Source organism: Hyla sarda, chromosome 4 (genome assembly GCF_029499605.1).
Source record: "Hyla sarda isolate aHylSar1 chromosome 4, aHylSar1.hap1, whole genome shotgun sequence".
NCBI lineage: Eukaryota > Metazoa > Chordata > Amphibia > Anura > Hylidae > Hyla > Hyla sarda.
This window is the reverse complement of record NC_079192.1, coordinates 395,417,196-395,437,091: the sequence shown is the minus strand read 5'-3', so window position 1 is coordinate 395,437,091 and position 19,896 is coordinate 395,417,196. Positions and strand designations below refer to the sequence as shown.

At 45.3% G+C, this 19,896-nt stretch overlaps 1 protein-coding gene across 3 annotated transcripts in view; it reads right to left on the bottom strand.

Moving 5' to 3' along the window:
- The window catches only part of C4H12orf4 (chromosome 4 C12orf4 homolog), a 72,592-nt gene that overhangs the window by 2,755 nt on the left and 49,941 nt on the right, over positions 1 to 19,896 (bottom strand). For all 3 annotated transcript variants that reach the window (XM_056517237.1, XM_056517239.1, XM_056517238.1), the window contains 3 exons: positions 18,552 to 18,754; positions 7,265 to 7,322; positions 4,148 to 4,215 (listed from right to left, as the gene is read on the bottom strand). In XM_056517237.1, coding sequence (XP_056373212.1) covers positions 4,148 to 4,215; positions 7,265 to 7,322; positions 18,552 to 18,754 — 329 coding nt within the window. The remainder of the gene's footprint in view (positions 1 to 4,147; positions 4,216 to 7,264; positions 7,323 to 18,551; positions 18,755 to 19,896) is intronic.

Here is a 19,896-nt window from a genome sequence, read left to right as displayed (position 1 = left end):
AACACTGCCTGCGCCTAATGTGTAGGGGAACACTGCCTGCCTAATGTGGGGGAACACTGCCTGCTTAATGTGGGGGAACACTGCCTGCGCCTAATGTGTGGGGGAACATTGCTTGCACCTAATGTGTGGGGGAACACTTCCTGCGCCTAATGTGTCTTAATGGCTTTGTTCTTTAATGGTTTTGTTCATTTTGTGCACCTATGTATAAATATATACTTAATATATACCTCCTATGTTTTGAATTTGAAAAAATCATATTTTATTTTTCCAATTAAGAGGGGTTCGGTGAATGCGCATATAAGTGGGGTTCAGTACCTCCAACAAGGTTAAGAACCATTGGTCTACACTGTGGCTGCCTGTGTACATGAGATCTCGCACCCTGCAGCTTCTGTCATGGGTTCTCCCCTCTCTCTACACTCTGGCTACCTGTGTACATGAGATCTCGCACCCTGCAGCTTCTGTCATGGGTTCTCCCCTCTCTCTACACTCTGGCTGCCTGTGTATATAAGATCTCTCCCCTTACCCTGCAGGTTCTACTATGGGTTCTCTCCTCACTGTAACTGTGATTGCTTATGTATATTTAGTTTTTAAGGTTGAAAAAAAGACCATTGAGTTCAACCTAAGACCCCTCTGTGTTGATCCAGGGGAAGGCAGAAATGAGGCTGATGCCAATTGCCCCATGACAGAAGAAAATTCCTTCCTGACTCCCCATATTGCCATCAGAATAAACCCATGGGTCTTAGAATAAATCCAACCCCTGCAGATTCTGCCATCATGGGTGATGGAGAGTTTCTATCTCTTTACACTGTTTCTGGGTATAAAGGTCCCTATTCACCTTATACTAATGTCGGCGGCCTCCCAACTCTTCACGACAGATGATGTCAGTGGAAAGAAGGGTCAGGCATTTTGGATTTTTGCCATCCTAATTTCTCTGTTCAGGATGGGTAAGCTGGTGCCAGAGTAGTCAGCCAACGGCTAACCCCTCCACATGAGGACAGGAGACATTATGAACGCTACGCCAATAGCTATTGAGAATGGATGGCCACCTTAAGTAATCACTCCTACAACCGTCTGTAGATTCCGCCACCTTACAGATTCTGTACTGGGTTAACTCCTCTATCTACACACCCTACTGTACTCCCTTTCTGAGCTTGGGATCCCCCCCTGCTGTGAGCAACCCCTTCCTTCCCTGTTGCCATCTCTAATATTTAGAGAGGAACTGACACAACCAGGTGAAGTGTGCTGTATGATCCATGTCAGATGCAGCAGCACAATGTTGCAGATGTGGGAGGTTGGAATCCTGGCACAGGTTTCCTAAACCTTCCCGTGGATGACGACTTTGGCGCTGAAGCGCTACACCAGCGGGGTTAAACAGCAGTCTGATGAGGGTGCAGAGATACAGTATAGTGATAACTTTTTATTATATTCATAAAAAGTATTGGTGCCCAGTTGGACAACGCGTTTCGGAGGGGCTCCCTCCTTCCTCAGGTCCGCATGTTATCACTATATCTCTGCACCCTCTCCGACTGCTGTTTAACCCCGCCAGTAATCATCCACGGGAAGGTTTAGGAAACCCGTGCCGGGATTCCAACCTCCCACATTTGCAACATTATCCTACCCACCGTCTCCGACGGGACCGACGGCTGCTCCCGGGGTATCTGCAAAAAGACACCTACCCAAAGTGTTCATCAGTGTTGCGCCTGAAACTAGCGCAACACTTAATGGTGAGCAGGCTCTTGACTCTTGCTACCATACATTCGTTATCCACGGATAACCAGCACTATATTAGCACCATATGTCTTTTTTTCTCCCCCTACATATACAGATGCAGCAGCACAGCCAGCTATGTACAGGAGTTGCACAGTCTCCACAGCAGCAATATTATAAACATAGATGATTTAGAACATTGGTTGGAATTAGCATTGAAATAAACAATAACAAAAGTAAGTTTAAAGGTATCCAATCTCTTTATATTAAAGTGGTTTTCTGCCCCCAAAAAAATCTCCTTTGTAAACAGCATTCATGCTGGTGATCAGCTGTTATTACTCGGGAAAGCAGCCCTTGGCTACAATGTAGTATTACATTAAAAAGATTTTAAGAACACGCGGCTATGTAATACAGGGATACACCATGTCTGCCAGAGGGAGAATGCTCTGAAAGAGTGGCTGTGGCAAGGAGAGGGTCCTGCGTATATGTGGGGAAGGGGTGGGGGTGTATGGGTTAAATAGATCCCCTAAACCTCTTGTTCTCCATCCCTATTGCTGCAATAAATAATTCTGTACCTTTAAATTTATAGTCACCACTCAGATTTCAGGGGTTTGATCACTCAGTATATAAAAGAAGAGTTAAAGTTCCCCTCCCCCCCCTCCCCCTGGAGGACACGAGTAAGAATACGTGTCATTGTGTCACACGTCTCTGAATGACTCTTCCTGTTAATATAGATGATCCCTCTAGACAAAGACATAGAGGCACATTCAGTGAGAGGTTTTCCTTTTCATCTTCGTCACTGTGTCGCCTGCTCATAATTTTATGACCGCCGTGGGAACAGATAGGACCGGCCGCACCAAGTCTACCGCCTGACCCTTATAGGGGGGGAAAATGGCTTTCGAGACATTGAACAAATACTTATTGTATAAAGAAAATTCTTGCTGTTGATCAGAAGACAAATAAGACGTGATACACTGAGGGTTGGCTACTTCAGCTGGACGCCGCGGATGCATGGCGACTATCGGATGATTCAGACAATGAGAAGGCAGCCACCAAAGCGGCGCTGGTGGAGACGTCTCTCTGGTGCTTCCTGGCTTGTTCCACCTTCTCATAGAAAAATTGTGCAGGTCAAAATCTGCATCATAACCATAACAGGACCATTGAGGGTTGACGCGATTCTCAATTGACCATCTCGCGACTCTCTCTTCCCATCCCACCGAAGAGCTACTGTAGAGCAAATTGCTGAAAATAAATACCGTATTTTTCGCCGTATAAGACGTACTTTTTCTTCCCCAAAACTGGGGGGGAAAGTTGGTGCGTCTTATACGGCGAATACACACCTATCGGGTCGGTCTCGGCGGCTATGAACGGCTAATCCAGTGCGTCTTACATACATCATACAATGGTCTTTTCTGGACCATTGTACATTGTATGTTGAGTCTGGTTTCAAGTTACAGACAGTCCAGATCTGTGAAACGTGTCAATGGCTGGAAGAACCGACCAATAAGAATGGGCAATTTACTGGTAAAACCCCTGTATTACTGAAGTATATGCACTGACTGGTGTCTGGTAGCGCCCCCTACAGTACAGGGAGGTATTACATGCTCTGTACTCTTTACCTGTATTACTGAAGTGTATGCACTGACTGGTGTCTGGTAGCATCTCCTACAGTACAGGGAGGTATTACATGCTCTGTACTCGTTACCTGTATTACTGAAGTGTATGCACTGACTGGTGTCTGGTAGCGCCTCCTACAGTACAGGGAGGTATTACATGCTCTGTACTCTTTACCTGTATTGCTGAAGTGTATGCACTGACTGGTGTCTGGTAGCGCCCCCTACAGTACAGGGAGGTATTACATGTTCTGTACTCTTTACCTGTCCCAGGGTTAGCTGCTCCTTTGGACACCAGGTGAGGGCGGCTCCATTTTACTTTTTTAGGACATTGTGTACTGTACAGGACCCTGAAGAAGCTCCTGTCCTCTACATAGACAGTGATTACAGCTCCCAGCAGATCTTTCTTACTTTTATATGTAAGGACTTGTTTTATCTATATCAGTTATCTACTTATTTTTCTTTAATCCTCACTTCTTCCTATTTTTGGATGACATTTTGGGGCTTCAGAACCAATTACCAGGTTTCCATAGAGTTCTGGTCTCAACATACAATGGTGGTCCTGGAACCAATTAAAGGGGTACTCCGCTGCTCAGCGTTTGGAACAAAACTGTACCGGACACTGGAGTCGGCAGTGTGTGACGTCACGCCCCGCCCCCTCAATGCAACCTGCTTTGCCATTTTTCAGGCCTGTTCATCATCTCCAGGAGGTCTCCATGTATCTCTATCTATAAATGCAGAACCCAGACCATCATCCTAAGGACTTTTAGGCGGCTTATTTGATCTCTTGCTGGTCATATTTATTATTTATTTTATTTTTTACTCACCTGTGGCACAAGAAATTGCACTGTTCTCGAAACGCCTCCGTCCCAGGAAACCATTTCCATCATAAAACCTAGAAGAAGAAAAAAATAATCACATATGGGCCTCTCTTTTCTAGTCTGTAAAGTTCCAGCATTTCTAGTCTGATAAGTGGTTATCACCCAGCTTTTTCAGACACCTGAATGCAATACTATGCTTATGCAGTGATACACCCTGCTTAGTAAAAGGCAGGGATATGATAGGAGAATGGTAAAGCTGGGCAGCAACTCTGATGGCAGCCATATAGACGGTCAACTCGCTTGCATGATAAAAGCACCCTGTATGTCACCCAACCAGTGTGCCTTCAGCTGTTTCAAAACTACGATTTCCAGAATGCTGTGAGTTGTAGTTTTGCAACACTGGTTGGGAAACTCTGCACTATGTATTGGGGATGGATGTGAATACTTAATGTACAACAATATTTCCAAACCAGAGTGCCTCCAGCTGTTGCAAAACTACAACTCCAAGCATGCCCCGACAGCCGTTGGCTGTCCGGGCATGCTGTGAGTTGTAGTTTTGCAACAGCTGAAGGCACCCTGGTTGAGAAACCCTGAACTATGTATTAATGTTGGATGTATATACTTACTGTAAGACAGTGTTTCCTAACCAGTGTGCCTCCAGCTGTAGCCAAACTACAATTTCCAGCATGCCCAGACAACCAATGGTTTTTTTTTGCAACAGCTGGAGGTACCCTGGTTGGGAAACCCTGCACTATGTATTGGGGTTGAATGTGTATACTTACTGCATGACAGTATAGGGTGCCTCCAGCTGTTGCAAAACTACAATTTCCAGCATGCCTGGACAACCAATGGCTTTTTTGCAACAGCTGGAGGTACCCTGGTTGGGAAACCCTGCCTTATGTATTGGGGTTGAATGTGTATACTTACTGCAAGACAGTATAGGGTGCCTCCAGCTGTTGAAAAACTACAACTACCAGTATGCTGTGAGTTGTAGTTTTGCATCAGCAGAAGGCACACTGATTGGGAAACCCTGCCCTATGTACTGAAGTCCACTCGACAGGCATGCTGGGAGTTGTAGTTTTGGAACAGCTGGTTGGTAAACCTTGAACAATTGTATTGGGGTTGGATGTATATACTTACTATAAGACAGTGTTTCTTAACCAGTGTGCCTCCAGCTGTAGCAAAACTACAATTTCCAGCATGCCCAGACAACCAACGGCTGTTTTGCAACAGCTGGAGGCACCCTGGTTGGGAAACCCTGCGCTATGTATTGGGGTTGAATGTGTATACTTACCGCAAGACAGTATTTCCCGACCAGGGTGCCTCCAGCTGTTGCAAAACTACAACTACCAGCATGCTGTGAGTTGTAGTTTTGCAACAGAAGACACACTGATTGGGAAACCCTGCCCTATGTTATAGTCCAATATAGGAAACAATGCGCTGAGCACAGCTCAAACCAGACTCCCTGCCCCATGTATTGGGGTCCACTTGACAGGCATGAAGGGAGTTGTAGTTTTACAAAAGCTGAAGGCACACTGGTTGGGAAACCCTGACCTATTTATTGGGGTTGAATGTGTATACTTAACTGCAAGACAGTGTTTCCCAACAAGGGTGCCTCCAGCTGTTGCTGAACTATAACCTCCAGCATGCCCGGACAGCTGTTGGCTGTCCGGACATGCTGGGAATTGAAGTTTTTCAACAGCTGGAGGCATCCTGGTTGGAAAACCCTGCACTATGTATTGGGGTCCACTCTACATCCTCATCTGTCCTAGCGGTATATATACACACACACAAAGAACTGATTATGTGATTGGGAAACTCTGCACTATGTATTGGGGTTGGATGTGTATACTTACTGTAAAACAGTATTTCCAAACCAGGGTGCCTCCAGCTGTTGCAAAACAACAACTCCCAGCATGCCCCGACAGCCGTTGGCTGTCTGGGCATGCTGTGAGTTGTAGTTTTGCAACAGCTGAAGGCACCCAGGTTGGAAAACTCTGAACTATGTATTGGGGTTGGATGTATATACTTACTGTAAGACAGTGTTTCCTAACCAGTGTGCCTCCAGCTGTAGCAAAACTACAATTTCCAGCATGCCCAGACAACCAAAGGCTTTTTTGCAACAGCTGGAGGCACACTGGTTGGGAAACCCTGAACTATGTATTAGGGTTGAATGTGTATACTTAAAGGGGTTATCCAGGAAAAAACTTTTATATATATCAACTGGCCCCAGAAAGTTAAACAGATTTGTAAATTACTTCTATTAAACAATCTTAATCCTTTCAGTACTTATGAGCTTCTAAAGTTAAGGTTGTTCTTTTCTGTCTAAGTGCTCTCTGATGACACGTGTCTCGGGAACCGCCCAGTTTAGAAGAGCTTTGCTATGGGGAATTTGCTTCTAAATCGGGCGGTTCCCAAGACACGTGTCATCAGAGAGCACTTAGACAGAAAAGAACAACCTTAACTTTAGAAGCTCATAAGTACTGAAAGGATTAAACATTTTTTTATAGAAGTACTTTACAAATCTGTTTAAGTTTCTGGAGCCAATTGAGATATATATATATATATATATAGATATATATATATATATATATATATATATATATATCTAAGTTTTTTCCTGGATAACCCCTTTAACTGCAAGACAGTGTTTCCCAACAAGGGTGCCTCCAGCTGTTGCTGAACTACAACTTCCAGCATGCCTGGACAGCCAACGGCAGTCCGGGCATGCTGGGAGTTGTAGTTTTGCAACAGCTGGAGGCAAGCTGCTTGGGAAACACCGCTCTATGTATTGGGGTCCACTCGGCAGCCTCATTTGACCTAGCGGCACATATATATATATATACACACACACACAAAGAACTCAACATCCACAGGAAAGCTGGAGGAGCCAGGGATACGGCCAGGATCCTACCCCTGACTAAGCTGCTTACGTGAGGTAATTAAACAGAATATAAGGAAACTTTTCCAACTTTTTTTTTCTTTTCTTCTCCCTTCGAGCCAGAACATGATTTTCTCCGCTCATAAAATATGCCTGGATTGTAGCCGGGAACAATGGGGATCCAGAGAACGTGTTTACTATGATGTCGCACCACAGAAAAAAAAACGTGCACGTTCTGTTACCTTTCACACACTTAAACACCAGCTCGGCTCTCTTCAGGCACCATGGTATAGTCATTTCCTAAAGAGACAGAAAGAAATGCCGTCAGGAAGCCCTCAGTGTTATCAGTAGGTGACAAGGCGGCGTGTGCGTACGTGTGGTTGTGCAAGTGATTTACAGAACAGACCCCCCCCGATCCCAGCGCGGGGTGACGTGTATGCCGCAGGGCAGTCAATACATAGGCCAGACACAACTGCGCGCAATTTTACTTATCACAGTTGCGATATCACAAAATAGAAAAAAAACTACCGACATATAAGGCAAAACGTATAACACAGCAATTTTGCAACAGTTTGGGGGGGGGGGGGGGGGTTTGATTTACGCTTTATGGTAAAACTGACATGTTCTCTTTATTCTGTGGGTCAATACGATTAAAACGATACCCATGTGTACATGCTTCTCTATTATTGTACTGCTTAAAAATGTTTAAAATTGCTCTTTTCCGATTTTTCCGTATACAGGGCTGTTCGAGGGTTAATTTTTTTTGCGCCGTGATCTGTAGTATTTTTTTGGTTCACTTTTTTGTTTTTGAGCGCTTTTTATTTTTTCTGCCTAATGTCAGATGAAAAAAAATTATTAAAAAGGGGTACTCCGCTCCTAGACATCTTATCCCCTATCCTAGCAGCTTCCGGGAACCGCTGGAGGTCCTCAGGCTGAGTCCATCTCGACCACGAGGACGGAGCATAGTGACGTCACGGCTCCGCCCCCTTAATGCAAGTCTATTGGAGGGGTCACGCCCCCTCCCATAGGCTAGCATTGAGGGGGCGGAGCGTGATGTCACATGGGGCGGAGCCGTGATGTCACTATGCTCCGTCCCCGTGATCGTCAGTAATCAGACCCGGAGTGAACACGCTCCGGGACAGATTCCAACGGGGTGTGGCATGGAAGATCACGGGGGTCCCCAGCGGCGGGACCCCCGCGATCAGGCATCTTATCCCCTATCCTTTGGATAGGGGATAAGATGTCTTAGCGCCAGAGTATCCCTTTAAAATGCAATCAAAAAGTCCAATGAAAAAACAAACAAAAAATCTACGGATCACGGTGCAAAAAATATGGTATTTTTTAGCGTTCACGCCATTCACCGTGTGGCATAATAAACATTATTTTAATCAATCTGACATTTACACACACACAGCGATACCAGTTAACCACTGTTTTTTAATTTTATTTTCATGACTTTTTTTTTTTTTATAATTTTATTTACATTACATTTTTTTAAATATATTTTTTAAAACATATTTTTACTTTTATATATTTATTTTACACGTTTTAAAGGGGTACTCCGCTGCTCAGCGTTTAGAACAAACTGTTCCGAATGCTGGAGCCGCCGCCAGTAGCTCATAATGTCACAGCCCCACCCCCTCACTGCATCACGCCCCGCCCCCTCAATGCAAGTCTATGGGGGGGGGGGGGCGTGACAGCCGTCACGCCCCCTCCCATAGACTTGCATTGAGGGGGTGGGGCGTGACAGCATGAGGGGGCGGGGCTATGACATCACAAGCTCTCGGTGCTGGCTCCAGCGTTCGGAACAGTTTGTTCCAAACGCTGAGCAGCGGAGTACCCCTTTAAGCCCCCATAAGGGACTATTAATAGAAATCATTAGATTGCTATGTCCTGTTCCGTACTATAACATAGTACTGATTAGTACATTCAGCAATCTTCATGTAATGCCTGGATCTCCAGTCTGTATAAGAAGTTTGGCCATCCTGCACACTGGAGGGAAGTGAAGAGCGTCCATTTGTACTCATTGGACCCCCACGATTGCACTGCGGGGTGCAATTAGCCCACCCGAACTTCCGCCTTCACTATAGATGCCGTGATCGGCATTGATCACAGCATTTCTAGGGTTAATGGCGGATATGAGCGTGATCGCTGATGTCCGCCATTATGGGTGAGGCCCCGGCTGTTGATAGCAGCCGGAGATCACCTGCTTTGCAGCACCACTGCTGTCTGCAGGTTGTGTGTAGTTTAAAGTGTAGTGCAACTCAGTCCCATTTACTTTAAAGGGGTACTCCGGGGAAAAACCTAATTTTTTTTAATCAACTAGTGCCAAAAAGTTAAACAGATTTGTAAAAAACATTTTTAATCCTTCCAGTACTTATCAGCTGCTGTATACTACAGAGGAAGTTGTGTAGTTCTTTTCAGTCTGATCACAGTGCTCTCTGCTGCCACCCTTGTCCGTGTCAGGAACTGTCCAGAGCAGGATAGGTTTGCTATGGGGATTTGCTTCTACTCTGGACAGTTCCTGACATGGACAGAGATGGCAGCAGAGAGCACTGTGGTTAGACCGAAAAAAACTACACAACTTCCTCTGGAGCATCCAGCAGCTAAAAAGTACTGGAAGGATTAAGATTTTTGAATAGAAGTATTTTACAAATCTGTTTAACTTTCTGGCACCAGTTGATTTAAAAAAATAATAATTGTTTTCCACCGGAGTACCCCTTTAATGGAGATGAGTTGCAATACTACTTTTTTTTCTGATTACACCATGTAAGAATCGGTGATTCTAAATATGTTAATTTTATAACATTTTTTTTTACAAAATCTTAATCCTTCCAGTACTTATCGGTGGCTGTATGCTCCACAGGAAGTGCTTTTCTTTTTGAATTTCCTTTCAGTCTGACCACAGTGCTCTCTGCTGACACCTCTGTCCATTTTAGGGACTGTCCAGAGTAGGAGAAAATCCCCATAAAAAACCTATCCTGCTCTAGACAGTTCCTAAAATGGACAGAGGAGTCAGCAGAGAGCACTGTGGTCAGACAGAAAGGAAATTCAAAAAAGAAAAGAACTTTCTGTGGAGCATATAGCAGCTGATAAGTACTGGAAGGATTACGATTTTTAAATTGAAGTGAATCTATTACAAATTTGTTCAACTTTCTGGCACAGGTTGATTTAAAAAAAAAATTCCAGAGGAGTACCCCTTTAAGGCCCAATCGCTTACTTCCCCATTGGTAGAGTAAGGTTATGTCAACATGGTAGAATTTCCGAGCACAATCCGATGGGAAAAATTTTGCTCGGAAATTCCACTGCAGCAGAGTCCCATTGTTTTGAATGGGATTCTTCTGCTCCGTGCACACGGCAGGAAACATCCGCCGCGGAAATTTAGTTTCCGACATGTCAACTCTTTCTGGAGAATCCGTTTGGAAATGCATTGCCGTCTATGGAGACGGCGCATTTCCCAGCGGTGTATGGCAGTGTTTCCAAACCAGGGTGCCTCCAGCTGTTGCAAAACTACAACTCCCAGCATGCCCGGACAGCTTTTGGCTGTCCGGGCATGCTGAGAGATGTAGTTTTGCAACAGCTGGAGGCACCCTGGTTCTGAAACACTGCCACTAGAAGAGTTTGGCAGCAGATTTCTTTATAATCCTTATTGCAAACACATGTACGCTCGGCTCAGTGGAGCATGCATGTGTATGGAGAGGATCTATGACATGCTGAATAGTAAATATGTTGAGTTTGGGTAAGACAACCCCCTTTAAGAAAAATAGACATAGTCACTTATGGCATTTTAACCTGGAACCTCCATATTGGTGACAGCTTTACAAAAATCTCTGAATGTAAAAAAAAAAAAAAAAAAAATTAAAAAAGTGGCTATATCTTTAAAAGCCGATGCAGGAGAAATGACTGCTTAGAGAAGGCCTGGAGACCCATAATTCTGGGAGCGATATTTTGCAGAAGCCGGGTATCATCCTATATTATCTGCCTACACGGAACACATTTCATGCTGTCAACAGTGGCGTAGGCGTCTGACAGTGGTTTCAGCCCTGTGTTTTGGATAATGATCACAACCCATCTCCTAAAAAACTAAAAAGAACAGTCCTTTTTATTCTTCTCATCCATACCACGCTGGTATGATGACCATGTCATCGGTCAAGGTGAGTAAGTTCATTTAAAGGGTCCCTGTCACCAGGACAGACCAGTGGTGCTTACATGGGGGTGACCCGATGGGTCTGGAGCATTCCTCACACCTAGGGGGATGCAACAGCTGGAGGCACCCTGGTTGGGAAATACTGCTCTAGCGGATGCCCTTGGTTGGTACGTTCGTATAGGTAGGTAGTCAGCACATGGTGGTGAACACGGAGATAGGTACATGTAGGTAAGTCAAGGGCCCTGCATTCGCCAAGCTCTGTTACAAACATTGTTTACTGTGACAGCTGAAGAAGGCAAGGTGTTTGCCGAAACACGTTGAGTAGACCCTTATAATGTTAAACTTGGATAAACAATGTTTCCAGCGGAACTTGGTTGGTGCTGGTACCTTGGACTTATCTACCTGTACCTACCTCAATGTGCACCGCTGACTACCTATCTAAATAAATGTACCAACCAAGGGCAGCTGAGGAAGGCAAGGTCTTTGCTGAAACCCATTGTGTAGACCCTTATATGTGGAGCTTTGATAAACAATGTTTCTTGTAGATCTCTGTTAGTACTGGGACCTTGACTTATATCCATGTGCACCACCTTCTACGGAGTGCTGACTACCTACTTATACGAATGTAACAAGCAGGGGCAGCTGAGGAAGGCAAGTTGTTTGCCGAAAGCCGTTGTGTAAACCCTTATATGTAAAGCTTCAATACACAACATTTCTAGCAGAACTCTGTTAGTACTGGGACCTTGACTTATCTACATCTAGCTATCTACACATGCACCACCTCCTACGCATTGCTGACTACCTATATATAGGAATGTACCAACCAGGGAAAGCTGAGGAAGGCAAGTTGTTTGCCGAAATCCGTCCTGTACACCCTTATATGGAAAGCTTCAATAAACAAAGTTTCTAGCAGAACTTGGCTAGTGCTGGGACCTTGACTTATCTAAATGTACGTACCCCCATTTGCACCACCGCATACGCCTAATGTACCAACCATGGGCAGCTGAGGAACGCAATATGTTCGACGAAACCAGTCATATAGACCTCTATATGTGTTTTCCTATAATTTACATTGTGACCGTCCAGCATTTAATTCATGTATTTAAAATCCCACCTAATAAATTCTAATTACCTGCTCCACCCTTTTTCTGCTTGCTTAAAATTCATATCAACATGTGACCTCAAAATCAACAGTGAATGTGATAGGTCACGACTGTTACTGAGCTCTTATACAATCACACACACACCTAAGACTCTTTTACAGCCCAAACAGTAATTACTGAAACAATAAAAATTAATAGGTTAAAAATTAATAATTTAATCAAATTATGACAAAAAATTCGAAATTATTTTGACCGATTCTCCTTATAGGGGAAGTTTTATATATTAATTTAATTTTTATTACTTTGATACTAGGTCTACAGAAAGAAAACCATTTATTGTTCTTTAAAGGGGTACTCCGCACCTAGACATCTTATCCCCTATCCAAAGGATAGGGGATAAGATGTCAGATTGCCACGGTGCCGCTGCTGGGGAGCCCCGGGATCCCCACTGCGGCACCCCGCTATTATTACAACACAGAGCGAGTTCGCTCTGTGCGTAATGACGGGCGATACAGGGGACGGAGCAGCGTGACGTCATGGCTCCGCCCCTCGTGACATCACGGCCCGTCCCCTTAATGCAACCCTATGGCAGGGGGCGTGACGACCGCCAAGCCCCCTCCCATAGACTTGTATTGAAAGGGGCGGGCCGTGACGTCAGGAGGGGCAGGGCCATGACGTAACGATGCTCCGGCCCCTGTATCGCCCGTCATTACGTGCAGAGCGAACTCTCTCTGTGCTTTAATGATAGCGCGGTGCTGCATCGGGGATCCCGGGGATCCCCAGCAGTGGGACGGCGGCGATCTGACATCTTATCCCCTATCCTTTGTATAGGGGATAAGATGTCTAGGGGCGGAGTACGTATTATATATGTATTATAATATTTTTTTTTTTTATAATTCATTTTTTTTATTTAAGTATAAGCATACAACAAAACCATACACAGTGGGAATAACAAAATAACAATATTAATGATTATTAATTATTATTATTTTAATTAGTTTTAAAAATGTTGCTGCTCTAATGAGAAGGACATGACCCTTCTTATACTGTCCAAACCTATTCAGCAAAGCTGACAAAATAAAAACATATGCTGTATCTTTAACAGTGTGTGAAATGGACTGGTGGTCAACATGCATGCTCCATTGCTTTTCATGCTCTATGGGACTGATAAGAGATTGTAGAGTATGTCTCTCCGCTATCTTTGGTAGTTCCATAGAATTTCCATGGACCACAGATCAGATATACACTCAGGGACCCCTGTTCTTATGATCGCGGAGGTCAGAAAGGTACCAGCATGAAGGTCCTGGCTGCTACGGAATAGAATGAGGGTCAACATGCACTATCCCTCACTTTTCAAACAGTGTCAGTCGAGACCCTCATTCTTGTGATCGGTGGGGGTCTTAGAGGTCGGACCTCGACTATTTAGACACTGATTACCTATCCTGTGTATAAACCCCTCTAGGTTTAGCTCATGGTAATAATAAGTACTGTGGTTGGTGTTCCTCTTCTGATGCCGCCACCGCTCCTCATGAGCTTTTATGGCTGTGTAGCAGCGTTTTACTGTCTTGATTTAGGCAAAATCTTCTTATAATACATGGGGTGATGTGCCGCATCAACCTTAGATCTCCCTTGTCATGGAATCTGTCATCTCTGCCACTCAGGTTCCCAAAGAGTTGAGAGATAGGACATCCCTCCAATGTAGATGGTTAGCTGATATGGTGTTCCTCTTATAATTCTAAAAAGTGCCCCCTCTAGGAAAACCTTTATAGCCAATGTCTCAGTGGTTAGTGTAAAGGTAACACCTGGCCAGGCCTTGCATGTTGTGCTCTGGTCAGTTGGAAGTTACAGGCCCGGGCCAATCAGCAGCTGTGGAGGAGTATTTGATTCCTCCTCCTCAGCCTACTAATGGCCGTGCTCTTGAGTTCAGACTTGTGGCTTTGATTAAAGGGGTACTCCGCCCCAAGACATCTTATCCCCTATCCAAAGGATAGGGGATAAGATGTCAGATCGCGGGGGTCCCGCTGCTGGGGACCCCCAGGATCTCGGCTGCATCACCCACCTGTACGGCTTCCGACAACGCTGGAGGCTCCGGATCCCGTCCATAATGGCGGAAGAGCGTGACATCACGACTCCGCCCCGTGTGACGTCACACCCTGCCCCCTCAATGCAAGTCTATGGGAGGGGGGATGATGGACCTCACATAGACTTGCATTGAGAGGGCGGGGCGTGACGTCACACGGGGCGGTGCTGCAACCGAGATCCCGGGGGTCCCCAGCAGCGGGACCCCGGCGATCTGACTTCTTATCCACTATCCTTTGGATAGGGGATAAGGTCTAGGGGCAGAGTACCCCTTTAAGCCATGGCTTTGTAATTTTGACCCATTTGTTTAGCTTAGTCCTGTTATCTTGTGATATCTGTGAAGAATCCTGTCTTGTACTCTGATCTGTTTGTGTTTTGTAAGGTATGGGTCTTGATCCACTGCTTCTCTTACTTTTCCCCTATACCTAATGTTGTTTCTGTATCTAGTCTGTGTAATTTAGAACCTGTGTATCCTGATCAGTATAGAATCCTGACTCGTATTTCGATCTGTTTGTGTTTTGTACTCCGCCATGGTATGGGTCTTGATCAATTGCTTCTCTTGCTTTGCCCCTATACCTGGTGTTGTTTCTGTGTCTAGTCTTGGTAATCCAGAACCTGTATATCCTGATCTATACAGAATCCTGACTTATATTTTGATCTGTTTGTTGTTTGTATTCTACTCTGTTACGGTATGGGTCTTGATCCATTGCTTCTCTTGCTTTGATTATTTACCTGGTGTTGTTTCTGTGTCTAGTCTGTGTATCTAGTACAAAGTTATCCTTATTTGTAGAGAACCTGACTACATTCAAGAGCTTAGGTTGACCATGCTCAATTTTAATGGCCTCTACCGAGCATCTTTACTTCCTTCTAGCTTACAAGTAAACCTATGTTGACCCAGACAACATTAAAATAGGATTTTCTCAACATCTCTAGGTTAATGTTCCGACCATTTGGATGTTGCACATTAGACAGGGAGCTGGAGGTCAGTTCCGAACCCTACCATTAAATGGAGATAAACCATTGGGACACCCTGGTCCAGGTCATGGAGTTTCTTTCTCTGCCTGCGTACAGGCTACGTGCATGTTCACCTCCTACACATCCTTCCTTTACGAAACACTTTGGTTTCCCCATCTGGCATCTTCAGACGCTCGTGTCTGTTCCTGCTTGGACTTTTGCAGGGAACAACTGATTTCAGTTGCGGTGTCAGTGGTCAAGTCGAAGAGGGGGGGTGTGGTGGGGGGGCAATAAATCAAACAGCTCGATTCCATATGTTTCTAGGAACACTGCCGCTCACTTTGCGACACCCTCAAATAGACGGTTTCTCTGCCTGCGTGGTGTAAAATATCAAGTTTGGCCACAAAAGAACCATCGAGAGTCAACAATTAAGGAATCAATTATCACCCTATTACAAGTCAATTATAAGGGGAGAATTTACCAAAAATAAGTCGGGTTTCCTCCATTCTTCATTAAGTGCAAAGGTTTTTCTGTTGGCGTCAGGCAATTACCGTACAGATGTCGCCCACAATGTCATTGTGGAGAGTACTGAGCAATAAATAAATGAGTGCTACCAGATAATTGAGAACATACAATTAGCCTTGAAACAGTGTTTCCCAACCAGGGTGCCTCCAGCTGTTGTAAAACTACAACCTCCAGCATGCCCGGACAGCCGAAGGCTGTCCGGGCATGCTGGGAGTTGTAGTTTTGCAACAGCTGGAGGCACCCTGGTTGGAAATCAATGCCTTAGCAGATGCTCTCGGTTGGTATGTTCGTATAGATAGGTTGTAATCAGCACATGGAGGTAGGTACATGTAGATAAGTCAAGGTCCCAGGACTCACCAAGTTCTGCTAGAAACATTGTTCATACATTGTTTGCATATAAGGGTATACAAGACTTGTTTCTGCAAACACCTTGCTTTCCTCAGCTGTCTGACAGCTGAAGAAGGCAAAGTGTTTGCCGAAACCAGTTGGGTAGACCTTTATATGTAAAGTTTTAATAGCAGAACTTGGCGAGTGCTGGGATCTTGACTTGGTTGGTCCAAGTCTGCCGAAATCCCTTTCATCGCTCTGTCCTGATCAAGCATAATAGGAGCCCACATGTCTGACAGGCTGAGGAAGGCAAGATGTTTGCCGAAACCCGTTGTGTAGACCATTCTATGTGAAGCTTCAATAGCATAACTTGGCGAGTGCTGCGATCTTTACTTTTCTACTTGGTTGGTCCGTGTCTGCTGAAGTCTTACATCCCTTTGCCCCAATCAAGTATATGAGGAGGCAACATGGAGGAATACTACCGAACAATGCTGGAAAACGGGTGCAAGCAGCTAATTGATAACATACAATCCATCAAGTCAGATCCCAGGAGAAATTTTTACTAAATCTATCCTTAGAACAGTGTTTCCAAACCAGGGTGCCTCAGCTTGAAGAACTACAACTCCCAGTGTATATAAATATATACATATAAATATAATATATATAAATAAATATTAGATACACACACAAATAAATATATATATTAGGGCTGCATGATATGGGGAAAATGTGCGATTGTGATTTTGGGCCTAAATATTATGATTTCGATATGTGATGCGATAGAATAATAAAAAATTGTGAAATCCCCCCCATTTCATGTCCAATCACCTCCATTTCACATCTACCTACCCATTTTATGCACACCGCCCATTTCACATCCCCCCTTGTCACATTCTCCCCCCCCCGTCACATTCTCCTCCCCGTCACACCCCCCCTTGTCACATTCTCCTCCCCCGTCACCTCCCCCCTTGTCACATCCCCCCCCTTGTCACATTCCCCCCCTTGTCACATTCTCCTCTCCCTTGTCACATTCTCCCCCGTCACCCCCCCTGTCACATCCCCCCCCATGTCACATCCTCCCCTTGTCACCTCCCCCCTTGTCACCTCCCCCCTTTGTCACATTCCCCCCCTTGTCACATTCCCCCCCCTCTTGTCACATTCTCCTCGCCTACGTCACACATCACACCCCCCTGTCACATTCTCCTCCCCCTTGTCACATTCTCCTCCCCCTTGTCACATTCCCCCACTTGTCACACTCTCCTCACCCTTCTCATTCTCCTCCCCCATGTCACATTCTCCTCCCCCGTGTCACATTCTCCTCCCCCTTGTCACATTCTCCTCCCCCTTGTCACATTCTCCTCCCCCTTGTCACATTCTCCTTCCCCTTGTCACATTCTCCTTCCCCTTGTCACATTCTCCTTCCCCTTGTCACATTCTCCTTCCCCTTGTCACATTCTCCTTCCCCTTGTCACATTCCCCTCCCCCTTGTCACATTCTCCTCCCCCTTGTCACATTCTCCTTCCCCTTGTCACATTCTCCTTCCCCTTGTCACATTCTCCTTCCCCTTGTCACATTCTCCTTCCCCTTGTCACATTCTCCTTCCCCTTGTCACATTCTCCTTCCCCTTGTCACATTCCCCCCACCTTGTCACATTCCCTCCACCTTGTCACATTTCCCCCCCGTCACATTCTCCCCCCTCCCCTCCCCTCCTGTCACATTCTTGTACTGCAGCAATACACTGGGTTTCCTGGGAAACCTAGTGTATTGCTGCAGTACAAGACCTTTCGCCATCAGCCAATCACTGGCTTGACATGTGACACCACTGCGGCCAGTGACTGGCTGAAAAGGGAAAGGTCCTACTGCCTGTACCAAGAAGAAACTCCGGAGCACACGTAGACGAATCTGCAGGGACCGGGACATGTGAGCAGAAGGTTTTTTTATTTTTCTCCCTGTGCCCTTAGCTCAGTATTTTTCTAGCAGGGGACCTCCAGCTGTTGTGAAACTACTACTCCCAGCATGCCTGGACAGCCTTTGCTGGTTCCGGCATGCTAAGAGTTGTAGTTTTGCAACAACTGGAGACACCTAGTTGGGAAACACTGACTTTTAGTATTTAAATTAGTTTTTACCTGCTCTGGCCGGCCCGCTGCCACAGGAGCCAGCCCGAGCAGATAAACGCATGTTTTCCCGGGGGGCCGTATCGCTATATCGCAAATATATACACATATACAAGCATGAGCACTATATGTGCAGATTTTAGGGGTACATTTGGTAGTGAAGGGTCTTCAGAGTACTAAGCCAATGGCTGTCTGGGCATGTTGGGAGTTGTAGAATTGCAACAGCTGGAGGCCCAATGGTTGGGAACCACTGTTTTACAGTAAGTATACACATCCTTACCTCTGACATTTCATGGACGAGGAGCAGAGGGATATTGATAGTAGTGACATCGTGGGTACAGCACACCTTCAGGATGTTCCTCAAGCCCATAATTGCCGGATCGCGGGCAGTGATGTTGCCGCTTCTTACGTTGTCGTCCACGCAGAGGTGAAAAACCACATGGGTCTCAGACAGGTTTGAGTGCCGCGTCACATAAAATTCCCCTGGAAGAGACAAAGCAGGATTAAAAATGGCTCAGTGACAACCACTAAGGTATCTACAGGAAGCTGCGTCATGTCATCGGATGATGTAGTGCTCGTTCTACGTATATAAATAGATTCGATGTTTTGCTGCTGTGGCTTTGAGAAAAAAGAAAAAAAATTATGAAAATACTACTTTTCCAAAATTATAACAAATCGCTAACACGCAGCCCAACCAATGTTCCTGCTGTGCACTGACCTGCAGCCGCCCGTATTAACTTAAAAGGGTACTCCGTCCTTAGACATCTTAAGATGTCTGGTCGCGGGGGGTCCAGCCGGCTGGCTGTGGTCGTGAAATCACGCCATGCCCCCTGCATTCATGTGTATGGGAGGGGTGTGACGTCATGACCACGGCTGCCCGAACCCAGCGTTCAGGACATCAATGCCGGTCGGGAGATCGCGAGGAGACCCCATGCGATCAGACATCTTATCCCCTATCCAAAGGCGGAGTAGCCCTTTCTATAGATCTCTGCTGTGGTTCCTTGCAAAAATCTTAATCCTTCCAGTACTTATCAGCTGCTGTATACTACAGAGGAAGTTGTGTTCTTTCCAGTCTGACTACAGTGCTCTCTGCTGCCACCACTGTCTAGATCAGGAACTGTCAAGTCCCCAATAGCAAACCTCTCCTGCTCTGGACAGTTCACAACATGGACAGATTTGTCAGCTGAGAGCACAGTGGTCAGACTGGAAAGAACTACACAACTTCCTGTGGAGCATACAGCAGCAGATAAGTACTGGAAGGATTAAGAATTTTAAATAGAAGTAATTTACAAATCTGTATAACTTTCTGGCACCAGTTGACTTGAAAACATTTATTCCCTCCAGAGTACCCCTGTAATAGAATTTTACAATATTTACTTGCTGTATATTTATTGACTGTTATCTTTTGTATTAGGATAAGGATGTATTAGGATATTAGGATAATATTCTGTCTGGACGCTACGCCGTAAACCTGATGATCCCTATTCTAATCAATGGGGGGCTGTTGGGTGCCCCTGGTGTCTGGCATTCAATGAATCCAACACTGGTGTAATTTCTGTTTTTCTGCTCCAATGATGGCGCAGAACAATAAAAATACATGTAAACAACCTTAAAGGGGTACTCCA